This window comes from Macrosteles quadrilineatus, unplaced genomic scaffold, assembly GCF_028750875.1.
Source record: "Macrosteles quadrilineatus isolate MER2022 unplaced genomic scaffold, UCM_ALF_1.0 Scaffold_2__2_contigs__length_208266976, whole genome shotgun sequence".
NCBI classification, from domain to species: domain Eukaryota; kingdom Metazoa; phylum Arthropoda; class Insecta; order Hemiptera; family Cicadellidae; genus Macrosteles; species Macrosteles quadrilineatus.
In genome coordinates this window covers 206,432,441-206,456,777 of record NW_026542595.1, presented here as the reverse complement: position 1 = coordinate 206,456,777, position 24,337 = coordinate 206,432,441, and the positions used below count along the sequence as shown (strand labels likewise).

Below are 24,337 nucleotides of genomic sequence, written 5' to 3'. Positions count from 1 at the left end.
CTACAATTAATCAATTATGGACCAGAAGTAGCCAATTTTAATTCAAATAGAACATATTTGTTGGAGGACCTCACAAAATGTGCTGCTGTCAAAGTTTGATTTTCTCCCAAAGTTTTTAATACAATGACAATTTATATGACAACATATAGTTCATAGCTATAGTTTACGACAAATTACCCTTTGTAAATAATTAGACTAAGGGGGCAAGAAAATATTATTGAACGTGTATGGGTTATTGAAGGCAAAATTCAGATTGTGCAAAATATTGAGTGAATACAAACATTTTTTTAAAACATTGAATTGTCTTTGGGTGGTATTGCGCAATATCCTGTTAGTCAGCTAGTGCATCTTCTCGATATTGACGACTACGTAGGTTGCACAATATTATTTAACTGTGTATGGTACAAAGAAGGAATTCAAAGGTCATAAACTTGTTGAACATGTGGACGTCAAACCTCTTCTGAAACTTTAAAGGAGCAACCGGTAGAAAAACGATCATGAGGATGTGCGGAAATTCGACCCAAGATGCAAATCTGGTTTTTGCGTAGCTTGGTAGAAAAAAGTGGCGCGCCTGAATTTAGCAGTGATATGGGAGAGGTGAATAGCCTAGTTAACAATGGCCAAGATTCCACTGGAGATATTATGTTCAAAACCTTTTAGTGAGAAAATGTCCTTGACTAGTTATGGAGTCTCATAACGACCTCGTGGGAATATCACAGCATACAGTCTGAACCGGAATCATAAACTGAACATAGTGTCCCTGTGTTCAAACACAAGATTTTAGAAAAGTTTCTAAGTCAAAGTTTATTTAAGTGTGAAATATCGTCTAAGTTAAACAAAGTCTAAGGATGATTAATAGAGAAGGAGTAATAGGCCTACAGCCAAGAAAGGGCAGTAAGCGATTTTTTAAATTAATTTTTACGGAGGAAAATGCTAATTGTTATTTTGAATTAATTGTTGTTAATTTTTATTTTTTACAAACGATTGTAGGATCAATAGTATATTTGGTAAGGATACTTTGAACACAATTCCACACTATAATTTTTAATTTTATAACACTAATATTTTGGCTTTGCACATAATTTACTCGATAATGTTCTGAGAGTCTGGTACATTATGAAATACGCAACTAGGACGTCCCTCGCAGATTCATATATTCTAACATGAGATATGACATCTATACATGTTTTGCAAAAGAGATACAGTTACCAAAAATAATTATTTAGAAATTTGTTTAAACCGTTATTGAAATTATAGCTATTAAATAATAATATTTTAGTAAAAATAATTACAAAAGCAGAAATCTGTCCTCGAATGAAGACTTTATGCAAGACCAATTGTTTTCTCTAAAAATTGAATAACAAAAATGACTGTGGTAAAGAAGACATTTCTGACTTTCAAGTAAGAAATACGGTAGTAAGAATATCCTTAGTATTACAAATACCAACTCACTAGGTACTATGACCAATACATCGAAGCATACATTGAGTGAAATTAATATTTAACATTTTTCATTTAACAGAGTCTGTTTTTTTTCTTTTTGGACATTTAATTGAAACCAAATCTTTTCCAAAAATTGGATTTGTATGACATCAATCTCATTCAATCTGAAATCTGTATCATGAATAACAAACAGTCGTATCGGTTTAAACTGCGTTGGGTTATAAAAAATCCTATTAGGAATGGATATAATGTTGGATAAAAGGTTTTGATTGATTGTCTTGATTGGTTTCGTTTATTGGATGCCTTAAAAGCATTACATCTGACATTCTACTCATAATACCCAATTCAGAAAGAAAAACAAATAATTCATATAGCTAGAAAAATTTTAAGATTGATTGAAGATATGATTGACGCTTTGGTATTGGTTTACAAGAGCATTTTCTTTTAGGCTGATAATGCAGGAGAAAAAGATTACATTTTGTGGAAAATTTAGAATGTAAAATGGAAATATATCGAAACTGCTATTAAATAATTATCCGCTACATTACTTCGATTTTCAGTGGATATTACACTATCATTATTCATATTTTTGGATTTAACTGATTAGCTCAATCGAGTTAAAATTTATTCTTGCTCAAAGCTAAAAGTAATTTTATACGGGAGCAGTAATTAAAAGAAGCTACTCGTATTTAATTATGATTAGCTACTGACAAGATAAGTACGTTATTATTATTGGATTATATTTCAAAGTTGGTCTTTGTAATTAATGTTATAATAATTGTATATAGATATTGTTTTTAATAATAATAACAGTAGTAATTAATAATAATTTAGTTTTATTATATATTCTTGTGACGCTATTATACAGTTTTTTTCTGTGCAAAATAAAGATGATTTGATTTGGTTTGATTTGATAATAAAATATGTAATAGCTTATTTAACAGAGTGAGTTCTGAGCTCATAGGCTTAGTGATGTACAGTAAACGGGGTTTTTTTTTATTTAATGCAGTGAGACGGGCAAAGAATGATTGAAAAAAAAGTATGAATTATGTACGATGATAAAAAGATAAATATATTATTTAAATATTAAAAGTGAAAATTGTTTTCCATATCTAAATACTCAGACATATCCAGAGTAGAAATAGTAGTTACATGCCATTGAATGTATATGTAAAAGCTATATTAATTATTTAAAAGATGTAAATAATACGAAGTCAATCGTGCCCTTCAGCATTATTTTTATGGGTTATTGACTTTGCATTACGTTTATTATACTTTTTCGTCATTTATAGTTAAATACTGTACAACAGTTTTCACATGGTAAATTTAATTACTTAACCATAAGGATCAAAGTATATTGATCGGTGGTTATAAAATCAAAATCTACCGAAGAAGGCTCAAGCCCGAAAACGTTTTCAGCGGGTAATCCTTTGAAATATCGCGATCTTATGGAAGTCAAGCCGTAAAAGCCCGGATGGCATAGTGAAAGGAAACCAACCCTAACAAAAATATTCTGAAACAGTATGCGTTAAAAATATACCTTAAGACCTCAAAAAGCCGATTTATATAAACCCCAAGCTATTTAAGGACTTGGGATCCCACAAAGATAAGTTAAGCTACATAAAGTACGTCTGAAGGTTAAGCGTTTAGTCAAAGGACGACAGTGCTTTGGAAAACATCACAAGAGCTCTTAGCTCTTTGTAGCTTGCCATCCTTCTGACAAATAGTCTATCTTAAGAGGTGAATTGATCTGAAGAATCTACAAAAGGGTGATCAACATTTAATACGGTGTTATTTACTTTTCCAAGATCTTTCGAGGACATCTTAAAATGAGATCTTTGTGCATTTAACATACACGTTAACGTCGGGTTAACGTATAGAAAATTTAAATATTACAGCATTTTTATCTATATAATTAATACGCTACATGAAACTTTGTCGGTTGAACTCCTCTGCCATTTCTTAACCGATTTTATCCATTGAAGTCTCATTGGAAAGAGCGTGTCGCGTAGATTTGCAAACTGGCCTTACATTTTTGAAAAAGTCCCTTGGGCTCTGCCCCAGTGGCTTTGAAAGTTCCCATGTTATCCTTATGGAGAACATATTTGTTTACATTTTGATCAGCTGTATAATTCAATTGCTGTTATTTATTTTTTATTCAATGAAACGCATTAAGTGCATTTATTTAATACTTGAGTTTTTGTAAACATAACCCCCAAGACGGATCGTGTTAGTAAATGGTTGTCTCTTAAATTTGTGTATTTATATCGTTGATTTGTGTTGCTATGACGGATCGTGTTAGCATGATTGTAACTTAAATTTGTGCATTTATAGTTGTTTTGTGTAGCTATAATTTGTTTATTTGTTGTTTTTTTCTTTTAAATCCCTCCGGCGCGACGACAACGAAACATAAGACAGGAGGCGTAATCGTGATAACGACCGCAGCTACAGAACAGTGGCTGTATTAGACCATTGACTATATATACCTACAGGTATATATATAACTACTGTAGGTATATATAGTCAATGATTAGACTTAACTCATCACAGTTAGCACCTGACCCTGGACAATCTCAACTACTAGGTTACAAATGCGCCCTAACACTACCCCAAAACGACTTTTCGTTCCCAATCGGTCCTCTATCAATGACCTGTGTTGCCTGTTAGTACAGCTAGGCATTTTGAGAAGGAGAAAACCGGCCGGAATGCTTTAGGTTTTTCAATAACGAAGATAAACATGGTCTGAGTTACACACCGGTAATCTTTAGGTGGACTCTTTTAAACTCATTGTAAATATGACTGTTATTCGTTTTGAAATCACTCCTGTAATACTTTGCAATTGCTCGAATTCGAGCAACATGTACACTAGTTGTCATTGATTCAAGACAATTTTACTTACAGAATCAAAACATAGAATATTTGGATGGCCACGGGACAGGCACAGGGCAATTTTAAGGACATAAATACGCCTAAAATTCAACATCTTCGTGGTTTCCACCTTTGTTCGTTCGTCTTTGTGTTCACTTTTAGCCACAGACAGGAGAAGTTTTCTGTCTGTGTTTCAGCTCAGTTGTTTCAGTAGCTACAGGAACAAACTAATACACGGACACGAAGATTGTAAACACAAATACTGTACCTTCAACTAAGATACTGAACCCTAGAAATTTCATGTATGGACTAGCTGTAGCTTTTAAAATATATCATAGTATAATGAGCCTCTCGCAGAGGTGCTACTATGAAATTAAATTGTTTTCGTAGGTTTTTATACCATGACCGTGTTCTAACTCTAATGTACGCAGCTTTTCATCACCTTTTCTATTAGGGGCGATCAAATAAATTGTGCAAACCTTTTATGTTGCAGGTGTACTGATGAATGTTTTGGACTAACCAAATCCGAAACAGTCCTCCAAACATTTAACCAGCCTATACCGTGATTAAACAGTGCCAAAAATACATGTAACATCATTATAACCAATACATAAAGCCCGAACAGAAAATTCAAAACCTAAACCTGTACGACTGCTATATTGCTTAACCGAGTCAGATTTCCAAAGCGCACTGTAAGAAATAAAAGGTACTTTGGTATTATAACGACCACACCGATAGATCGACTCCCAAATAAGATTTAAATTAGCTTAAATAACAAAATATTCCTAACCTAACCTAAAACACAGTCAATCCTTAGATCAGGTTAGGTAAGGTTAGGTTAGGTTATAATTATTAGGTGTGGTCAGTATAATACCAAAGTATTAAATAAAATATATCTACTACCCAAAACTGATACTCACTCGGATTCTTCGTGACGATCACAGAGCCTCTGGATATCTCCCGCAGACTCGCCAGTCCGACCTCCTGGAGGCTGAACATCTCGTGGATGACGAGGCCATAGTCAATGAACAGACTGGAGCCGCCGATCCTCACCAGGTTGGGGAACAGCTTCCCCAGGTTCCTCAGACCCTTGACTCTGTAGAACAGGAGGTACTGGGTAATCTCCCGTAACTCCGGGAAGCTCCAGTTCTCAAAGTCCTGCTCGGTGGCCTTCTCCATCAGCACGATCTGCACGTATCCTTCCACCACGGTGCAGTTGGACAACTTGCCCAGGTTGGCAACATTGTTGCGCACATTGATGCTCTGGCAGATCCGAGCACTCGAGTGTTCAAAGAGCAACAACAACAAGAACAACACGGCACTCATGTTCACCTGCAGGCTCTTGAAAGTTGAAAAGACATTTTACAAGTCTTTCAAAATGTAGCTGAGATGTTACAAAATGTGTCTTTCACGAGTGGTAAGCTGAAAAGGTTTGGTTTTAATTGACTTTGGATACATGTAAAACAGCTTTAGCTAGATTGATCAAAATAATTTCGATAAGAGAGCTCCCAAAGAGTGTTCTGTAATGGGAATTGTATCTTTAATTTTTACAATCAATTGATGTGCTAAAAAGCATTTTATAGTTCACAACAAGTTTTACTCACGGTTTGGCTAAGACAGAAAACAGGATTTGTACCAGCCGCACTCTGTCGAGGGCTCAATTTAATAGCGTTCCTTTTTGTTCTCTACAACTTTAACAACATATGAACCACCACCAAGGTACTGTATCCAAAGTCAACAATTGTATTTAACTAGAATTTGTTAGGTGAAGATGTGTCTAGAAGCATGCTTAATAGTTTCGGGTTTATCTTTAAGTATAAGTATGAAAATAGCTATATAAAACACAGTGCACGACGAGGGGCTTTATGATTGTTTTAAGGGTGATCATGAAAGGGCAGTCATTACTTTACATGTCTGTACAGGTTAAGTCGTAGTATCAAAATTCAAAAGCCTGTGCAACGCTACATCAGCTGATTGTAGTCGTAGTATCTTTAACTGTTACCAACATATTTTCAAGCGTACACATATTACGCGACTTAGAAAAACACGCTGTTTTGTGTTGTTTGGTTGGAATACTGGAGTGCGGCAAAGTAAGTATATGCATCACGTAGCTACTTGCGTGCTATAATCAGTGCAAGGGAGTCCGCTTTTTAGGTAACTGTAGGAAAAAACAATTATGTACGACTGTAACCAATTACATTAGTCGTACTGTAATCAAATTTAATGCTGTATGTTGATGTATTTTTAAAATAGTAAAGAACAAATTCAGAAAGCTGTCTGTAAATTTTGAGATTGCCTGAAAATTTGTAATATTGCAGCCAAATTATGCAACTGCCACAGTTTTATAGTTTCCACGTATACTTTGTAGCAAGTACTAAACCTTATATAAGCAATGCCACTTCACTATTACACAAGTTATGTCCGCTTCGTGGCATGATCCATTTAACTAGCAATCCTCTTAGAGAAGCCAAAGCATCTATATTGGTGTGGCATTTAAAAAATCATATTAACACTTCGCATGTATTAAATAGTAATGAGTTAGGTACATCGATAGTCTTAATTTTATGTTTATATTTAACTCGTTTCAAAATACACATGACTTTGAATGATAAGCTATATGTTTATGTGACCCGTATTTAAATAAACTCGTTACTTCAACGTATTTCAAAGGAGCTTAGAGAAGGTTTTATCTGTGGTTGTATTCATTCTTTTTTATGTATAGTATGTAACGAAAGCAACAATTTACTTAAATAGCACAGATAAGAACAAACGTACGTGTGTATAGGTAGAAAGTATATACGTAGGGATTTTATATAATGAACACTTTATTTGGTTAGCTAGACGCACACTAGGTTATGAACTGTAATTTTATCAGATGGATATGTATAAATTCGAAAAACGTATTACGTAATCAGTTTATAAGTCTGGAGATCATAAATCAACGACGTAATACAGGGTGGCTCAAAAAAAGGTACTCATCAAACCTGGACTGCTTATAATTTAACTTCTGTTTTAAGCCGGGTTTTCCTAGGCGCGTAGTCGGCCAGCGGAGAGAGGAACGCGGAGAGCGGACTCAGCTTGTCTTAGGTAATTTAATGTTACTGTTTTCCTAGCAGCGGAGCGGAATGCCATGTTAATTTCAATTCCGCTCTCCGCTGGCCGACTCCGCGTCTAGGAAAACCCAGCTTTAATGAACATCACTCCACAAGAATGTTCAGGAATAGTTTAAAGCATGCAAAAGTAATGGAATATGTAATAAACAATGGTGGAATCTTAGTTTCAAGATAATAAAAAAGTTTTGTAAGTTTTGTACAACTAATAAATAATAATTAATTGCCGTGAAATAATGAGTACCTTTTTCGGATCACCCTGTAGTTTGCAATTATTAATTGTTTGTGTTATAATTGTTAGAGTCCTACCAGAAAACTATGTCCCTTAAGCTTAATGCACAAATCACCAAATATACCCTAACATTATCGAGATAAAATTTTGTAGATAATACTGTGTTCTACCATCTATGGTTCTACATACGAGCTTCACAGATTTTACAATTGGCTGATAAGTCACTTGTACTACTGTATTCGAAGTCTCTACGGTCCTATGAATCAAATCACTAATTTAGTCACTCAATTCGAACTCATAAACTGGTTTGCGACTCAAACCTCAGGTCAAACCAAACCACTACTGTATCTCGACCGGATACTTGTGGCCAGGATTGGGTAAACCAGAGACTGAGCAACACTGGATAATGTTTTATCCATACCAGAATCTAGCAGATAATGGCGGGGGTTGTATGAATGTGAGTATGTTGAAATAATACACAATTTTTACTATTGTGGAATCGTTAAGACAAGGACAAATTATGGTTTTAAAATTTGTTTAATGGTTGTTATGTATTTTGTTTGGCTTAAATTAACTGTAAATTAATCACGAGGTCCTTATATCTCTCTTAATAACAATTATTTTTATTAATTCGTTCAAGCCAACGAAAAACACGTTAATCATAAGCTCAAGTCAACGTCTCGCTTAAAAACCCCTTAACTGACTCCTAACAACGGGATTTAGTTAGTCAACAGTCAACAAAAATCCACACTCAGCTGGTGGCTGGCATCGAGCCTGTTGCTGTTTTGAATGGACCAATGTTTGTCCTGAGTTACTGTCTAGAGCCGGAAGTCATTATTAACTCTGTCAACAGACATTTTAGTTATTTATGTCAAGTGTCACCGCGCTTCACTGCTTGAAAAAGTTTAGGGTGACATCTTAGTTTAGTGACGAAGGTAAAGCCTATTTTTAGTTATTATACAGCTCAGGGGCTAAAACATGGATTTTAATGACATCTTTCCTATGTCATTCACTTGGTGGGAAACTAGTTATATAGTGACATAGATAAAACATACTCTCTTCTCTTGTGTTGTTTAGTCTATGATAGTGATGTATAGAGAGATGTATACTACGAATTCTAACGGAGCTAGATTGAAAGTTACCTGTTTTGGTAAACAATTGGATAATTTACTGAAAATAGTTATAATTAGTAGTTTTCAATAACTTCTTGATTGAAACCTTTACGTGTTCGCGATAAATACGAATAATTTTCTGTCTGGATTGGATATTTCGATTAGAAAATTGTAAACTAGGTCTTAAAAAACTTGCCACAACTAAGTCGGAAGATTTTAAAAAGGGACTTGTATGAAGCACATTTAAATAAGGTAAAAATGTATCTCCAAAACATGGGACGATCCCTAGGAATGCGAAACCTGTACGTGAGATTTTCATTATTTTTCTTTCAATCTGTTATCTTTTACTAGTCTGTAAACAGTAGAGTAAAGTAAAACGATTTTCACCAGTGACATCAACCATAATTGGTTCCAATAGAAGAAAATTCAGACATTCCAACAAAAGCTAAAACATTTGTAAAATTTTGTATTTATTTTACTAGAAACTTCATTTCACGAACATTGTAAAAGCACGCCATACTTTTACCCAATGCCAGTCTCCGATTGGATTACAGAAAAGAAGTGCTTTGTCTTGTTTGAAAAGAACTTGTTAACAATGCCATCAAGCTGAGGTAAACAGTGTATTTTGTTTTTTTTATTATGCCTTTTATTACGTAAATTGGATTTAGTAAAATGTACAAAAAATTAGTTGCACTAATAAGATAAACAGTATTGGATACGGGGTTTTATAAAAAATATATGTATAAAATATAGACTGATTTTGATAGCAACTCGTATAACTTATTGTTTAAATGTGTTAAAACCAGATTTTTTATTTAAGGGATATAAAACAAACATTTTTTGCACCTTGCTACCTCATTTCAACAGTTGGAATTACGTAAAAATCGTCACAGTGAAATCTCAGTAAAAATACCCTCCATAACAAGTGGCCATTGATAAAAAGAGTCATTTTCGATTACCATTGATTTCACACAACCCTTAATTCCATGTTATTGCAAACCTCGATAAGATGTCAACCTTGATTAGTCTTATTTGATCATCCCCATAAAAGACTCATTATCGAGGTTCTACTGTATAACAAAACAGACCCTCAGGGTGAACCCTTCTCGTGTAGGCTACAGTAACAACACGAATGGCCGCATACTAATTTGTTTTGAATCCATTTACCTTTTAAAGGGACGTAAATGGCTTTTGAGTGGGATCCAGCGGACCATTAATATGAAATTATTTACCGAACATCGCAGCTTTTAAGGTAATGGCTCGGGATGCTTCACATACAGCTGATTAAAGGCCTGTCGCATGCATTGTTATCAAAGTTTAGCCACCGTTACGCAACGTTACTTCCCTAGAATCTACTAGGGAGGGAATCTATCTCGACTCTATCTAGAACTACTCTAGAATCTATATCACTACGCACTGCACAGATAAGTAGCCTACAACAAGTAGGGGAGGTCTACATCAACTACTTCAAAAATCTAGGCTAAATTGTTTTTTTTTTTTTTTAGAAAAATTCAAAGATCCTTACGTCATCGATGTTGCTGCTGTTGTCTCAGATGTGTTTACTGGCAAAACTTTCCTAATGGTTTTATTATTGAACAGTTGAGGTTGAACGTTTACTAAAATCTAAAAGTGTCTATCTTTTAGATGTACCCATGTTCCATAAGCATATTAATGGTGTTATTATTCACATTACATGTGTCTGTAAAAATATATAAATGTAAACAGGAATTTACCAGTTATAAATAGCTATAAAGCGGTAGATTTCAACTGCTAATCCGCATTGACTTATATTCTTTTGGATAACGCATATTTACAACACACTCGAATGAACTAAATTTTGAAACGAAATTGTTGTAGTGGGCTAATCCTTAGGGTTAAAGATGATAATGAGAAGTCAGTATTAACTTGAAGTAAACAATATGATAAGATGAAAACACAAAAACAAACAGTTCAGACTGTACTTGCGAAAAAGCTAATAATAAAATTAAATATTTGTAAGAATGCAAAATTAATTTGTGGCACTTAATATTTTAATATAAAATGGCAAAAACAAACTATTCTTCTGGTTACTTGCAAAGAAGCTAACGAGTCAAGTGTGGGCGTAGAGACTTATGCTAATGACGTATGAAAGATCCTTTCACAGAGGTGGTTGACCCCGGTACTAGCAATGGTTTTATTTTGTCTGCTGCAGATTATTATAGGACAAGTACAAGGTCGTATAATACGCTATCTGATAGCGAATTAGTATTCGGTCAATATATTAGGTCGATTAGTATGCGTGATTCTGCAAGACGTGCGTTGCTGGTGGGTGAACCAACGATCACATAAGACCAATAATAGATGGAGCACGCCTATCTACTAACATTAAAGCAGGTGAAGCCAGGTCCGCCATAGGTTAGAAGCGCTAGATGTCGATGAAAACGGCACAAAAACTCAATGTTCCGCTTTCAAATAACTCGATATTTAGCCTACTTGGTTGAAACTTCGTATGAGTGAAGTCAATAAGTCTATGACACTGTTGGTTTTAATTAAAAGCTTAAAAGTTAGTATTTTCTATTTTAAATATTCATATAAAGTCGAAACTTTTAAAAGAGTTTTGAAAGATGACATGAAAAAGTTCGTCGGCTGCTACTTTCTTTATTTTTTGGTCAGGTAAGTTAAAAAACGGTGGATTTTGTAGCTAAAAAGTTGAATTTTTAGCACATTTTGGTCTTATGTGATCGTTGGGGTGAACGCAGTGGCAGTTACCGTTAAAGGCGGGGACACACTTGTCATACACCCTTCCGATCCGACTCCGATCATACTGCGGTACGACTGTCGGAGAGGGGAATGGTACATAACTTTAAACGTGGTTGTTTACACCTATCCGACACGCGTCACGTCATACTCCGATCCTACTCCGATTTTGACTCCGATCACGCACCGACACTGCAGTCTATTCGTTTGTCGGATGCAGGACGGGTTGTTTCTTAAAAATCACCTTAATTCTTAAAATGGTTTATGATAAATATATGCCGATGCTTGATGTGAAATCTGTGCGTGCATACCTTCAATTCGAGACCTCAATCATGAAAATCGGACGGGTAGAAGAGCCAAACGAACTAGAGAGAGAAAACCCAAAGTGTTTAGTAGATGGGCACTTAAGTAAACCACCTATCCTTCCATACAGAATGGACCCAAATTCTCCGTTTTCCACTGCCCTCCAGAGATCTCTGACTTTCTTCCTCTTCATCTAGACAAACCGCCATCATGGCTAAATCCCGAAGTCCAAAGTGTTTGAACATGTTTATCTCCTTCTGCACGTAGTTTACAATCAGACTGGCGAGTGTTGATCGACCCGGTGGAGGAAATCAGGCATGGGTCGGAAGCGTGTATGACATGTGTGTTCACCCCCTCCGATCCCGCACCGATCCTTCTGGAATCCCGCAAATCGGATCGTAGTAGGATCGGAAGAGTGTATGACAAGTGTGTCCCCGCCTTGATTTCCTCCACCGGTCGATCAACACTTGCCAGTCTGATTTGTAAACTACGTGCAGCAGAAGGTGGTAAACATGTTCAAAAACTTTGGACTTCGGGATTCAGCCATGATGGCGGTTTGTCTAGATGAAGAGGAAGAAAGTCAGACATCTCTGAAGGGCAGTGGAAATCGAAGAATTTGGGTTCATTCTATATGGAAAGAAAGTTAGGTGGTTTACTTAAGTGCTGGTTTACTTAAGTGCCCATCTTATATATTAAGCACATTGGGTTTTCTCTCTCGAGTTCGTTTGGCTCTTCTACCCGTCCGATTTTCATGATCGAGGTCTCAAATTGAAGGTATGCACGCACAGATTTCACATCAAGCATCGGCATATATTTATCTTAAACCATTATTCTTAAATCTTAAGAATAAAGGTGATTTTTAAGAAACAACCCATCCTGCATCCGACAAACGAATAGACTGCAGTGTCGGTGCGTGATCGGAGTCAAAATCGGAGTAGGATCGGAGTATGACGTGACGCGTGTCGGAGAGGTGTAAACAACCGCGTTCAAAGTTTATACCCCTCTCCGACAGTCGTACCACAGTATGATCGGAGTCGGATCGGAAGGGTGTATGACAAGTGTGTCCCCGCCTTTATAGTTCTAGTGCCATCTAAGTTAAAAATGCCGAAGTTGTAAATATGCTAAAAAGGACGTGAACCTAGTAATTCTAAGTGATAGTGTTGTGTTTCTGAATCATGTTAGATTTCATAAAGGTTACAACACCTCACTCCACCCTGAAATAGATTACTTGCTTCGACGCTCCGACGTCATACAACAATATAGATTCGTCAAAAATAGCTTGGGACAAGAAAACATGAAACAACTTGTGACAATGAACAAATGTGACTGAGACCACCAGACTTGCTAATCCAAGACCAGCCTTGTACGATGTCTTATCGATGCAGTCCCGCCCAGGTCCCGCCACTGGTTAGCCTATGTGAGAACATGTACATAGTTTTAAGACAAACGAAAAACACGAAAACGTTTAAATAACTTTTATTATAAACCATTGATAAATAGCAAGTACGTCAGTATAGAATGTATTGCAATCTGATCATTGTAAATCATTTGCTAAAAACCTATCAGTTATGAGGTCAGATATTTTAAATCCCTAACTACACCAAGAAATCGTTGAAACCATAAGAAATTGGTTGAGTGACAAGACAAACTACGATGTAACAATATTCACTATCTGTAAAACTAACCGAAAATGCAGTGCACAATAAAATACTGTAATTTATAATTAACATTGTTATTTAGTTGTCTAACAAAAAATAACTGAAATAATTGTGATTATGGCTTATTACATCATAAAAATAACAAAATTTTCATCAGTTTTGGTATTCATGGAAAATAAAAGGCTATTATAAAGTTTATTAAAGAATACGGTCTGACTAACAACGTTGAATTAACTTTTTATAACGACCACACAAAGCCCGAAGTGATGTTACTTTATGCGACAACCTTGTAATTTAATTCTAGTTAAAATATTAAAACTGTTTTCTGAGAACCAAGCTGACATCGTTAAGTTTGTTATCATGAAGTTATCTTGAAGTTTGTTTAATATAACGGGTTTTTAACAGTATTTAGTGCTGACTTACTTATTGTTGAACTTTCTAAAATAGTTTCCAAAGATTATTTAAATTTTAAATTTATGCCTATTTAATATTCTGTTCTAATATTAGTTTTAACGGATTAGTTTAGACAGTCTGAAGGTTGGTGCGAAAGACGATAAAATATTGGAACACAACTTCTAGAGGTCTTGTTCAAGAATATGATATAGATTATATTTTCATAAATTCGTTGGTTCATTTTAGTTTTACATAAATTTTCATTGCAAGTGACTTAACGTTGAATCTCAATTTAAGTGATGTGAATACAGTAATATTTCCTTCTTGAATATTCTCCACTCCATTAATTTAGATAAAACCTTTTAAATTTTAATGAGAAAATAGCTTATTCCATATATGGGAAATTCACCTGTAAACGTTTTACGATAGTACTTCAGGGGACAAATTAAATACATTTTGATAAATTAAGGGTGTTAATAAATCAAGTGTTGAAAACTTATCAAAATTTTAATGATTGATTTTCGTCTCGAGTTTTTTATTGATACATTTTTTCATTATTCACGAGTGTAAAGGCAATGTCTGACAGCGATGAATTATTGTTGACTTTAAAAATGCATATTTAACTAAACAAGTTATATAATAATTTAGTACCTCAATAAAAAAGAACCTTCAATCGATGTCCCTGAAATAAATTACAAAGTTTGCAAAACTGTGTGTAAATTTGCGTAGCACAGTTAACAACTTCAACATTTCCTATTGAGAGAGTTTTGTTGGTTGCGGAAATCGAAGTTTGTTGCACTGAATTTAGTTAGCCTATTTCGTCATTTTTTGACGAAGGTACGTATTTGACTAATTTACTAACTGTTAGTTACTCTTACAGCAGGGTTTTAGCACAAGGGTGGTTGTTTTTGGCAATGTTGGATGTCGGCGCCCAAGTCAATGTTTACGTGGGCGAGACAAAGACTGGGCGACAAACCCCCGGGGCGAAGCTTACAATGTAAGTCTGTATCCAACCCATCTCATGTGTTTGTCCAACAGAACTAATTGAAAAAAAAAACGGAGCCAGAATCATTTGGGATTGAAATAGCAATTTATTCCTGTTTCTAGCAGTGTTATAATAAGATATACAAAATGCATTAATTTAGCTCTAAATTATCCGCGTGGAACTTATTACAAATACAAAAGTAAATCGGTCCTGGGTCTAGGTCTTACTGTGCCACCTATGGTAAAACATACTACCCTAAAAGGAAATTCGCTAAAATCTAACTTTGGCTGAACAAATAAATTTGTATTATTATTTTGTGATGCTTTGATATATTTAAAGTCAGATAAACCAATGAGATCGATGGATAAAACAAGCAGCAGTTTACTCCAAATGGCCATTTCGGTCTGGATGGGTTAAAAGGTATTTGACAGGAATTAGTAATTGACAGCAACGCATCCGGTGGATCAATTAAACGTTTATTTTCAGGATAAACTATCCAAGAATATTGGAAATGAGATGTTCACGACTTAATCATTGGAAGACTAACAAAACCTATTTTCCACAAAATAAACAACGTAAATGCTACCTCAGATAGTAAATACGAAATGCAATTTAAAATGTTGATCTAAGGGACGATTGTGAATACTGCATTTGCTAACCTTGACATAATTATACAATTGAATTGTCCCTCTCGTGGGTTTAGCAGCCTTCGGCAAACTCATTACTGTGGGAATTGTTTGTGTTACACAATCTCGTTAGTCAAGATATTGAATGAACCTATTCATGTTCAATATATTTAAACCCAAGGTGTACGAATATGTAGGTAAGCTAGGCAAAACTTATCTCATTTATTTGGTTTAAAATGTCGGTCAAATGACATGTCGATTAAGTGGCATGTCGACAAAGTGGTTTGTAGAATTTATTTAGTTAATTTTAAAATGTAGGTTAATTGTCATGACATTGTGATTGATTGTGATGACATTGACACATTGGTTAAAAGATTATCCCATTTTATTTTCAGCGGTCCTATTTAGCAGGTTTGAAAGTTTTATGAGGCAAATTCAAAATTCTACAACTTTCAAATAATCAATACCTAATGTTAAGTGACGTTTAATTTTCTGCCTCAATCAAACTGATTAGCATAGAACAAGGGAGCTGTGTAAATTCACTTAGACTTGCAAATAGGCTTCTTTGGTTCAGAAACCTCCGTATGATCTCAGAGTAATATTACTCTAAGGTAAAATGAAAGAAGGATTATGCACCGCCTGTTCCGAACTCAAAACTACTCATATATTCCGAGGCACTCCCGCATATAGCTTGAGTTAAACTTGATTGTAGCACGGAGTTATTATGTTAAGTAATATTTTCTGAAGAATTCTGTACTCAGACATACTTTGGAGTGGTTGGCAGACAAATCTCTTGTATTTATCATACGTTAGATACTGTGTATTTCACCCACTTGCAATCATATTATGGATAAGAAGCTCCAGTCTGTTTTAATGGGATGGCGTGGTGCTAGAATTTTCTGAAGAGTGGTGCCTTCAAACTAGGCCTCCGTATACGGCACATCCACATTATTTAACATGGTTTTACAGAAAATATTACTTATTTAGAAACAATTTGTTTGAAATTAGGAACAACTAACTTTCAAATTAAACTATTATCATACAACAAGTTCCAATTTCAATAAACTTTGAATAAAACGTTTTTAGATGACAACACAAATCGTGGGCGATCCCCCCCCCCTTTTTGGATACCTTTTGCTCATCGTCCTTATCGTTAATCTCTACATTTTCTTTAAAATCTCAACTCTCTATCGTCCCATAAATCGCTTCCCTACTCAATAATTTCTCTTTAACCAAATTCCATTCTGTAAAAGACCCTTTGACAAGTGTAAGGGTCCCGGCTATATAATCTAACTTAACATAACCTAACCAAACTTCTATATGCAGATTAGGGCAGAGGTGGCCGGTTCTCCGCAGGGCTACTGTAGCCCTGGGTTCTCCGTTTACCCCCTTGACGCAGATCACGCCACAAAATAAAATTGCACAACTGAGTACGTCCTCCTTTCCACACATGTCGGTTGACGTTGGAATGTAAGCTCTTCCTGAACATGTGAGATAAGAGACGGCTGTGGCAGAGCATGGCCTTGATATCAATTAAGGTCAACGACCTGCACGATGCGCCAAACCGTACTTATGATCATAATTCAACAGTTGGCAGCATTTGGCAAAAGCGTAGGCCAAGCAAAGAGTAATGCGTTGCCAGCCACATAGAGTAATGTGTTTTGGCCGGATTACGGTACTTTATCTTGCAAAGGTCGTAATTATAAATGCGCCATTGCAATGCCAATCTGCCTCCGGTGCGGTTTGGACTTGTTGCATTCTGTGGTCTAGTGGTTTTTGATTTCAGTCCAGCGCAGATTTATTTCGAGTTCTTTGAAATAAACAGCGTTTTAGCTTAGTCTTGGTAGTACATCACAGAGGCAATTTCACTCTTACTCCGACTCACTTAAAACTGTTCTAACTTCACTTATAGCGAACTCTGGGTTTCACCATTGTTTAAGTTTTTGTAAACACTTCAAAATGAGGTGTCACTTGATGAGGGTTTACATTGAAACATTTTTAGTTGCCCTCCAAATCCCCCCTTTTGGGTGGACACTCAAAATTTTAAATGTAAACCCCCATCAAGTGACACCTCATTTTGAAGTGTTTACAAAAACTTAAAGAATGGCGAAAACCAGAGTTCGCTATCTCTTCTCTATCCAAAATGGTAGTCAATATTACCATTACGAACCAATTTTACCATTGATTTTCTACAACATTTGACGGGCTACCATTTTGGATAGAAAAGAGATAGCGACCTCTAGTTTTCACCATTCTTTAAGTTTTTGTAAACACTTCAAAATGAGGTGTCATTTGAAGGGGGTTTACATTTAAAATATTTGAGTTGCCCCCCAAATCCCCCCTTTTGGGGCGATACTCAATATTTTCAAAATCATAAAATGAAACTTCCTGCTAAGATTGCAAGACCCCCAAAAGGATATCTCTGTATATTTACTTGGAAAAATATTAGAGGGCGGGGGGGGGGGGGTCTTGACTTTTTATTCACCCTGTACAACACTATTGACGATCTGATTTTAATTTTAAAAATAACTATGTTATTCTACAGTCAAATGTTCAGCACTGCAACATGAATAAATTAATTAGTTCATTAGTTTATGAGGCAGAACCACATAAATGGACTATATAATGCTAGATGAAAATGTACAATAAGAAACTATTATACAGCAAAACAATAGTTATTATCTCTTGCTCGATTTTGCATTAATCACATCCAAACTCTACTCTAGTGTGTTTATTTAAAAACAAGGTAATGATTTTTATAACTAAAAATTTTACTAAGCCTACTATTAAAGTAGTTAGACCTATATCTATATCCATATATAAATCCCAAATGACCCATGAACTTTTGTATACTAAAAGTATTATGTCACACCCACATAAACCATAATACTTAAAATGATCGTCAAGACTATTATAGAAACCTTGCGCAAAACTATCCATTTTCCAATGAATTTCCCTTTACGGTCGTAATTCCTTTCTATGGGGAACTTTCCACATACCTAATGTTAAAAATACCTCAGCTGTACTTGTGGTTTAAAATGGTTTATAAACTATATATTTTATAAGCCTGCCGCGCTAAAGGGGGGTATTTATGGGACTATAAACTGCACCTCGTTCCACAAAGGAACTGTTAAACCTATTTTATATCTTCGTCGCCTACGTAGATAAACGTGGCTCCAATCCCTACCGTTTCCTTGGATTATAAATATTTTATAGTCAATGCAATGGTATTACCATTGAGACTCAATGCCATTGAGTATACACGCATATACTCAATGCTAATAGGCCTACAGATGCAGTAACGTAGAAATGAATGTTTGTATTACATTTTCAGAGAAAAAATTTGAATGTTACAAATTCCTATATTGTTCTGCTGTTGGTTGTTTTTAAGGGCCATGTTGCTCAAGAGAGGGTAAGCTATAATTATTAAAACTACCTACTGTGTTTAGGTCAGTATTTTTCGGCAAACATTTATTATTTATTTTATCGGCATTCTTTTTCTTCGATTTATTAATTTTGTTATTTTAATGGTTTTATTTTTTGTTTGTTTTAGAATTGCTATGTATTACATCATTGTGAAATTTTTAATTTAATAATATAGCAAAACTGAACCCAAGCTACAATATTAACCAATTGGTTGAACATATAGATCTATATGTTGGTCTATAGGTTGGAGAAGAACGTCAAAAGATACTGTAAATATATAGTGCATCGTTAACATTCCTGTAATTCGAACGTGTTGCGTGTATTAACTAGCGTTACATTTACAACACATTTAGGCCCCAAAGCATTTTGTAATGTTTACAATAAATGAAATTTCTACTTTTTTTTATTTACCGTGCTTTTTTACGGATAAAGCTGACCTCAAATTAAAGTTATACTTTAAGAGTCTACTTTGCGCATTGCGCAAAAATAATTAAGACTTCCTTCTTTAAACGAGAGGCAAGTGTGTGTAATTATCGCCAATTCAAACACCTTGCGTTTTTTTGGAAGTTCGATTCCCGCCAAATTACGGACCAGTGTGACAGGACTGACAGGTGTGTGGTTTTGGCGCGAACAATCGATCGCCGCCTCAAGGTGAACTTGTGTTTTTTTGACAGCCAGAAGTCCAAAACATCTGCTAAACGGTATGCGACCGTCGCCATCCTTTCTTCCGGTGGCCTACTTACATAATGTGGAATTTTAATAACTTTGTGCCTCGCGCAAACATCAACGACAAAAGAAACCACGTATAGATACCGTTAGAAAACGTATAGCATGTGATAGTAGGGAGGAAACATTATGAAAAGTAGTTGCTGATTTAGTATAATTTCAGTAATAAATAACTACAGAAAACCTCAAAATCGTGTTGTGCTGTTCAAATAGGGAAAGTAAACAGTTGACGAAATTATAGTGTACAATATTGTTGAGTAACTGTATGCAAGAGCTAAAATAATTAGTACACAGTATAACCACTGACTTTATATACTAGGCTTTGCATATTGAGTATATGTAATCAATGGTAGAACCTAGTAAACTGTTGCTGTTATCTTACTTGTGCCCAAATATTGTATAGCCTAGGCCTACATATTTTTTATTACCCTCTTAATCTAGGACAGATGTGGTTAGTGCCTCCGATTGAAATAGTACCATAGATTAAAAGTCCTTTTATCTATGATAGTACCTACATTTATTTAAATAATACTGGACTCGAGCGAATACTAACTTTTATCGGACAGTAATCTTATCTTAATGAGCCCACATTACATACTCATACTCAGCACTTTAGTTGACTATTATAATTGAGTATCAATGCTACAATGTTCGTCAATGGGATTGCTTAATTATTAAATCATTAATATAAGAACTTGCGGAATGCATGAATAAATATTAAATAGTAATAAGTTGAATATTTTATAGTTGGGACAATTTCCTTTGTTAGTCTCGAATTACTTATATAATCATAAATTATTCAGATTGTGAATTCTGTATTGTGTTTATCAATGGTTAGTAAAACTAACACACATCAAACGGTTCGGAATCTAGAATCCATACTGGAATTTTGTAAGACGCTTTTTACCTCAGAGTAAAAGGGTCTTACTCTGAGGTTTTACTAAATAATGACGGGAAATGTATGTAAAGAACATTCAACACATCATTACCAACAATGATGGTTTCTCAAGATGGTTTCGTTTAACTACGTTTTAATGGATGAAAAATAAACATTCTAGTAGGTAAACCCAAACAAAATCTGTGTAGGTACTCTGTATAATAAAAAAAATGGGACTGGAAATAGTTATCCTAAAAAATTGTGTTTTGTGTGTAAACTATGAAATTGACCTACCGACTACAAATCACTATGCTCTATCACCGTGTTGTTTATTTCGAAACTAATATAGTTAAATAGTTCAAAACAGATAATTTACATAGTTTAATCACTGGTTTCACACAGTAGACACCACAACACAAAATCACACATCCAATGGTAAAACAAACACTCCACTAAAACTGAAAACACCGCAGAAACGCTATGCGAAACTCGAAAATACGGAATTTGAGAATTGAGAACCCGGAGTCGTCGATCACGACGGTAGGCCGGCTCCGCTCACACTGAACTCTGTGTAAAGTTTACATCGCTGGAAGTTGGAAGGGGAAGGTTGGCGCAGATGTAAACAAAACTGCTTACGATCGCCTCCTTCACAATGAAAACCGTCAACGAGTGGCGTGGCTCAGGGCCGGGGCTGGGGGGCCAAAATTCGATACGTCACAGGGGAGGGAATGACGTCACAGACCCCCCAAACCAAAATCCCGCTCGATAAGACGGGGAGCGTTGGTTTTACACGCGGATTGTAGTTTGGGTAGGGAGTGCTTCTTCTCTCGCCCTTCTGAGCCCTCCCCAATTTTCGATCTGGTCCTCCCCCAGTTAATAATCACCCTTCCCTTCGATATTCGTGAAACTTGTCTCTGAACCCCTGTGGTGCGACATTAGGAACGAGTTTCTAAGATAACATTTAAGTTTACTTATACAATACTGTACTTAAAGTCACATGTAACGTTTTTAGGAATATAAAATGCAATTGAAATCACGAGTTAGAAATTTTGGTAAAAAATGCAATTAAAAAATTTACCCAATGCGGTATAGTTTGATGTTTTTGTCGGTTAAAAGTTTAAACTAGTGAGTGAGAAATTCACAACTGTAATTGGCATCAAAGTGAAAACATTCATATGATACAGTTCCGAATCGTAATTGCAGCTTCCAACTTTCATTTGAAATGAAACGCTTTACAATAGAATAGCAGTTTGGGTTCGGCAAAAACGTTACAAATGGTTATTATTAATATTCTTCTAAACATCCACCAAATAATTACTTTTCAATAAATAAATGCTTTATTAAATACGATTGTAATATTGTACTGTAAGTTATATTAAATTATACAGTCCAACCTCAGTATAACGAATCTGAAGGGACCGAACTGAATATTCGTTATATCAAGGATTTCGTTAAAACGGGGTTCGTTATATAGAGGTTATGTTTGCAGGAATTTCGCTAAGTCAAGGTTCAGAACCAGCGTCGGTCAATATAGGTCGGGATTAGACATCATTAAAACACAATTAAAGTAGCATAGGCTACAATACTTTACAGTACAGTGTTTACATTGTACAGTAGAACCTAAATTATCCGGCATAAAAAAGGGGAGGGATCTTGAATATTGCGCAATCATGAAAATGGCATTGACCTTGATACAGGTTAAAAACTGTAAGTTTAAAATCAAAGCTTGTTCTAACCCTCCTAAAACCTAGCCAAACACTGTATTGCGTAGTCAAAAACCTTGTAAAGAACAAAACAAAACAGTAGTAGAAAGTTTTGTATGCTACTGCTCGTGATAGGCCGGTAGGCTACTTAACTGATTTATCACAACAGAGGAATGTCAATAATAATCATTAACTGTAGCATTGGTGTTGCTAGTTGAAACAAATCGTATTGAAAACAATAAATTAAGTCATTATAAAAGTGTATAATCATAGCCAATTTAAAGATAATAAGAACACTCGAAAAAGGAATGAATAAGGATGTTGCTATTCTTTCTCTTTGGTTTTGTTTTTATATTCTTTCTTAGGTTTCTCTTTATCCAAAAATTGTACAATTCACCATAGTTACTTATCGCCTAATCACAGCTTACTAAAAACATTACACGTCTTCATCAGTCCTCAGTGAATGAAATCAGTTCTCGTTCTCAGTTGCAACATAGCGCGCGCAGCGACAGCAGACGGAGATGTGTAAAACGGAGCAGACGAATGTTAGCGCAAGCGATGACGTCACCTTTCCATTTCATTTGATAAAGAAACAGATTTTTCAAAAACAATAATGGGGTGGGGGATTTGTTATATCGAGGGAAAGACGTAGACAATTCGTTATGCAGAGGTTAAATTCGCAATGTAGAGGTTCTGATAATGATAAATTCGCTATATTGAGGTGTCTTATTTTAGCCGAAATCACGAAAAATTCGTTACATATACATTGTGTCTTATGGAGAGTTCTAGGGGATTTAAAAAAATTCGTTATATCAAGGAATTCGTTGTATCGAGGTTCGTTATATCAAGGTTAGACTGTAGTAGGCTACTTTAAATTTATTCACAGCTTCAGTCAAAACCGTATAATCATAACTTATTGGTCATCTTAACATCTTGGCACTACACTACAGTATTAATCAAAATTTTATTTAAATCTTATGATTTTCTTTTTCTTATAGGAACAATAGTTTCCATAAAATTAACTAAATAATATTTGATTGAATTAACTGTGTAACGTGTAATTTTAGTTAGTTAAAGTTTTAGTGTGGAATAAAGTGCATGTACTGTACTAAGCCAGCCATAAACCTTATGGGCGATCGGGAGTTTACGTACGCAGCAATAAAGTGGAATTATAATAATTATAGATACATTTTATACCTGAAAATCTTAATAAGTTGTCAGTCTGATGATTTTTTTCTGGAGTCCAAGCAGTCCAGTACTTTATTAGAATCAAATTGGGCCTAATTCTACAAAAAATTGGAGTAATTTTGGTGCCAAACTAATAATTTAACTTTCAACAAAATTTAACAGTTCCTACTGAAGTTCAGCGTACCTGTACTCCCATCAAATGCAATTGAAATAAAAAACTTTGGGCCTAAATAAACTTTTAGAAATGAACAGCATAATCATTCTACTGTATTTTATAAAAAATACATACTGACAAAGTCATTAACTACAACTAATTGTTATTTATAAAATTTAACAACAATAGGATATATATATATAATTAATATAACAGATCCTTTGTGGTTACTATAAACATTAAAAATAGTACAAAGGAAAAAATAAACACATTTTTTATCTATTTAATAAATTACGCAATCTATAAGTTCTATAAGTAAGAGATCATTACCGGTAGTGATTGTTTACCTAATTATGAAATTACACACCACTGGATTGCACCAACAATTAAAACTATTGTCCCGGAAACAGTTTGCAAGTAACGGAAGTCACGTAACATGCACGTCTAGACAGAACCGGAAATGGGTTATCGCACCTCGTGAGCGCACTTCGCGTCAAGGAAGGATAGACCGGATAGACCACCGTCAGCGGCGCGCGGCGGCAACAAACGGAACGGTAGAACACCAACACCAACACCACCCAGAGCCTGACCCAGAGCAGCGCCCAGCAGTACCAGACACACACTAGCGCTGTGTACCTACCGCGGCCAGACATGCAACTACACGTTGCACCATGCGGTTACTACAATGACGTCACGGTCTGGCGCAAATTGCTAGCGTGCAGGTCAGGTCAGGGTTGTAGCGGCGGATGTACAACAAGCACTACTAAAATACCCTCCCCATACACTATAGTGTAGAC

The 24,337-nt window shown here is 35.3% G+C and overlaps 1 protein-coding gene across 4 annotated transcripts in view; it reads right to left on the bottom strand.

The window, feature by feature from the left end:
* The window catches only part of LOC128986267 (insulin receptor-like), a 66,459-nt gene extending 42,365 nt beyond the window's left edge, over window positions 1-24,094 (bottom strand). Inside the window, exons 1-2 of one of the 4 annotated variants that reach the window (XM_054406535.1) lie at window positions 23,888-24,094; window positions 5,232-5,733 (exon numbers count right to left, since the gene is read on the bottom strand). In XM_054406535.1, the coding sequence (XP_054262510.1) occupies window positions 5,232-5,637 (406 nt within the window). In that variant the 5' untranslated portion in view covers window positions 5,638-5,733; window positions 23,888-24,094. Of the gene's footprint in view, window positions 1-5,231; window positions 5,749-20,789; window positions 20,985-23,887 lie in introns of those variants that run through there. The other 3 variants (XM_054406536.1, XM_054406534.1, XM_054406537.1) reach the window with 3 other exon arrangements.
* Between the last annotated feature and the right edge of the window lie 243 nt (window positions 24,095-24,337).